This window comes from Lolium perenne, chromosome 5 (genome assembly GCF_019359855.2).
Source record: "Lolium perenne isolate Kyuss_39 chromosome 5, Kyuss_2.0, whole genome shotgun sequence".
NCBI lineage: Eukaryota > Viridiplantae > Streptophyta > Magnoliopsida > Poales > Poaceae > Lolium > Lolium perenne.
Window position 1 is genome coordinate 51,925,401 of NC_067248.2, and position 4,455 is coordinate 51,929,855.

The following is a 4,455-nucleotide window of genomic DNA, read 5'->3' on the forward strand; positions in this document are numbered from 1 at the left end:
TTTGGAAAAGGTCAAGCAAAGCACTTTTCCTCCCTGGGGCTTGGATTCCCCTTGGATTCCAGAAACAAATAATCATTTAAAACTATCTGTCATGGGGTGCTTGCCCCGCCTAGTTTTTTTTCTTGATGCTAGACCATCCTAGAGCATCAGGGAACTCTTCATCATATTCAGGCCCCTTCAGGTGAACAGGACTAGCTTTTTTTTCAAGAATGGTATAATCATCAATAGGTGAAGTAAGTTCATTAGCAACTAGAGAGGTGTCAATACCCACAGTATTGGCAATATCTATAAAATTGTAAGGAGAGATAACTTCAAAGGGATTGGAGCTGGAATTACCTGTCACTCTTGAACTGGCTGGGACCACTTTCTCCAGGTTTTTCTTCTGGGCCAGCTCTTGAGCTAGCTGTAACATAGACTTCCCTTCATTGCTGAAGAGTCTTGAGCTTTGCCTTGTGCCAGCTATAGGTCCCCATTTCTTGTTTTGTTTGGAGGGAGGCACAGGGTCTAGGTGTGCAGAGAAGTCCTCCTGAGACAGATCTTGTGCTTGACTTTCATAGAAATCACCTTCCTCTTGTCCAAGCTCCATATCTTGAAGCAGATTGATGCAGCTGTTTTCAATCTGAGTTGTTTGATTTATCCAATCCATTACTTTGTCATTTGCAGTTACCATATCAGGAATAGGGCTGCGCTTGCTTGAACCAGGTGAGACATCTTCTTTTTGTTTCAAGTAGAAATGAGGATCCATATGTATGATCTAGCTATGAACTGATGATGAACTATCGAACAAATTTCCCGGGGTTTGCAATTTTCAAATATACGGGGTGAAATACGGGGTCTGCTAGACGGAATGGTTCTTGCGTGAGTATTTTTTTGATACATGGCCCTCTACTCGCGTTTTACGGGACAGAAAAATAGGGGTCGGTTAGACATGCTCTTAGAGTGTTACGTTGTTGCACAAGCTAAATATAATTAGTATCTTCTAAATATATTATATTTATCGAAAAAATCTTGGCGTGCAGCCGCGCGCTCAAAAGTCAAAACTACACAAGCTCAAACATGGCCACCCGGGAAGACATAGGCTAGCTCAGGCCTCATGTCCCCACCAGTTGTATCGCCAAGTTCAATCCTGCGGAGCCAGGAATCCCCGATTTCAAGGTGGGCCATGAGCAACCAAGCGAAGGTGAGAAGCTCCCCACCTCCGGCCAGCCGCGCGGCGTGGGTGTCCCCTCGGGACTTGCCGGCGGCATACAAGAGGAGCCTCAGCCAAAAGTCTCTGATCTCCTCCAGCGTCTCTTTGCTTGGCTGGACAAGGTGCAAACTGATCTGATCTTCCAGCAGCTTACGTGTACCGCACATGAGATCGACTTTGCCGCCGCCGTCTTCGTATTCGGCGACCTTGCGAACAAAGAACTCCAGAGTGGTATCCACGCTGCCGGTGACCGGCAGCATCTCAGGGTGGCTGACCAGAAGGTAGAGCATGTAGTTGGACAGCTTACGGCACTCACCGACCAGTGATGATGCGTCCTCCTGCGTTTCGTCTTGCTCTGCAGGAGTCTTCTTCTCATCATAATAGGTACGCAAGTGTACCTCTGTCAAGGCGTGCGTGAAGACAAGTACCAGACCGAAATCAGCCATGGACAGCGATTGCATCTTCGCCAACACCGGACGAAGATTCGGCCACTGTCTTCTCGACCCATCACTTAGCTCAGAATGCAAGCCATCGACATACAGTGCAACACTCTCCATGATTTCCCGGTCGATTTCGATGCACTTGCTGTCCATTAAGTTGCTGATCCACAGGAGCCTCTCCTTTCCAGCGCCAACCATGCTTGCCATCTTGGTGACCAACGTCGTCACTCGTCTGGACAGCCATGATAGCTCAAGACCCATGTAGCTCACAATGCTGTACTGCCCCATGGCGTTGGGCCACAACATTCCTTTCTCCAACCTCATAAGGTTCTTGGAGAGAAGAAACCATGACATGCCGGCCAGCTTCCGGTACTTCCGAGCTTCCAACCATCCCCAGGTCCATGGCGACATGACGATCAGAGATGTCGCACAAAGCTCCACCAAGAAACCCCCGATGAACAGCACATAGGTGACCGCAATATCTGCTCTTGTGTACCTTTTCTTCTCAACTAGTACAAGGAATAGCACGAAGGCAACCACAAATGATACCTGAGAGAGGCACCGGAGTATGATCCCAGCCCTCTTCCGAAGAACCATTGCTTTGCTGTAAGTGTCATGGTACATCATGTCAATCTCAATCTTCAGCAACAACTGGTGGCGTCCACCGAGCTCACCGAACATGCACATCTGAGCCACGTTGGTCGCCATGAATTGTACCAGGTTGCATCCTGCGAAGAAGTTGCGGACGACCGGCGCAGACCGCAGAGCAAAACGGACGACGCCCCTGTTGTTGATGTCATCCCCGTTCAGTCCCGCCGGCTGCGTCTGATCATCACCCGGAGCGACGAGGCCCTCCGTGTTTTTGAGGCTCCCACACTTGAGCGCCCATGTCCTCTCCCCGTACTTGATGATCCCCGAAACAAACAAGAAGACGCCAGGGATCAGAACCTGCAAGTTGTGCCAACCAGTGGACTTCCAGAAGACATAGGATGCTAGCGTGACATGGGCAATGAGATTCAGCAAATGCCTCAACCACAGATTGTTGTCCTCGATGGCGAAGGCAGTGATGGTATCCTGTCCACCGAGATGGACGAGGAGGAAGGTTGCCCAGAAAAATGCCAACTGGTGGGTCTTCTCCCTTGACATGGTGTTATCAGGCTGCCGGGAGAGGAATCCAAGGGCATAAATCGCTACAAAGTCCGCCCCTAAATAGGCGAACCAGATGGAAAGCCTGATGACGGTATTTGTGTTGCGCCGCCGGAAACTGCCGGCAAAGAAGAGGAACACTTGCAGCGTGAAGCTGAGCAGCAACAGCAAGCGGATTTCCCACTCATTCCACAGTTGTAGCAAGGTCTTCATTGCCGATTAGATTTTGCATATGTGATGGCCCCTGTTATGTTAGTCCCGGATCCGCCACGGCTCCTGCCATCGATAGAAGTTGATAGGCATAATTCAGTATACAATTTACACAAGCCTATCGCAAATGTATGACGGCGCTTTTACATATAACTGTACAAAAAATATTGCGAAGACTAAACAAATATCCATTTTACGAAGAAAATAGTTATTTAGCGTTATTTACTTATTTTGAGTGACTTTCTTTCTCAACTTGGATGAATATGGGAGTGCAGTTATAACTTCTCTTCCTTTTGTGTGGCACGCAGCTCTGGAAGATTGAGATCGACAAATCAAAATCAAATATCTTAATGCATGCATACCTCAGAATAGATTGATGATTCGATTAATTTTGCCTACGGAGTAACGAAAAGCCCCGAGGATGCCTCCAACTTATTACGGCTCTGGTGGAATGTGGCTGTTTCTATGTGTACAACTTCAGAAACCTTAGCCCTCTCTTAGTGGAGCAGAAGAGGAAATGAAGGGCTGGTCCTTGTGGGATACTGTCATGTTTTATACTTTGCTTGCGGGAAGTGACAACCAGTAAAGAGATAGATGCTCGACCTTTTGTAGGTCACAGTCTTTTGCACAAATGGTTGGTGGGTGTTACGGTATATGATGCTAGACGTGAATGTGAGACAAGAATTGGAAACCTGAGAATGGATTAATCTCTGTATTCATGCACTGTTCGTTCTACATAAATAAAACGCAAAAGGCAAGAGGAGAGAGGCATGAGGCAACTCTAAAACCCATATAGGCTTTTGTCCCCTCACCGTGGCGGTCACCTGGTTCGCCCGGCTCCATTGGCCTTAGAGGATTGGAGGGTTGGAGGCGTCGCACAACCTGTCACCAGTGGGAGGGTTTCCGTTTTTTATTTAGGCTTTTCACAATGTTTCTTTAAGATGGTGAGGCGGTGGCTACATTTTAAAACCAGAATAAGGTCATCCTCGTTCCGGTGGGAACGTGGAGTTGTGTGTCCTGTGGATCTCCTAGTCGGTTTTCATGTTCACTGGTGTGGTTTCAGGTCCCATTCTTTCGATCTACTAGTTTCGTCTTTGGTGATGGTTGCTCCTCTGGTGCAATAGTCATTTAGATCCTTAGCATGATGACTTTTTGTTTGTCAACTGCTATAAGTTCTAGCACGACAAGCTTTGCCGAGTTCCGCTAATGGAGGGGCGAGGACGGCAGCGTGCCTTCGGCTCGTGCAAGTATTTGTAGTAGTTGCTAGGTGGTCCAAAAACCTAGTTGTAATTATTATTACTTTAAATTTTTTATACTACTATAGATGATTATCAATAGATTGGTGGAGACTTTTTGGAAAAAAAAAAAGCAAAAGGTAGCAGTTGTTATATATGGGGAGACAAAATTAAATGCTAATTTCACTTAATAAATTTGACCACATGTTAATTCTTTTGTAACATTCCTCATCTA

The 4,455-nt window shown here is 47.0% G+C and overlaps 1 protein-coding gene across 1 annotated transcript; it reads right to left on the reverse strand.

Moving 5' to 3' along the window:
• Positions 1-1,041: 1,041 nt before the first annotated feature.
• Positions 1,042-3,510, reverse strand: LOC127299177 (uncharacterized). Its single transcript, XM_051329098.2, has 2 exons — positions 3,348-3,510; positions 1,042-3,051 (listed from the first exon to the last, which is right to left on the reverse strand). The coding sequence occupies exon 2, from the start codon at positions 2,986-2,988 to the stop codon at positions 1,051-1,053; it is 1,938 nt and encodes a 645-aa protein (XP_051185058.1). The 5' UTR covers positions 2,989-3,051; positions 3,348-3,510; the 3' UTR covers positions 1,042-1,050.
• Positions 3,511-4,455: the final 945 nt, after the last annotated feature.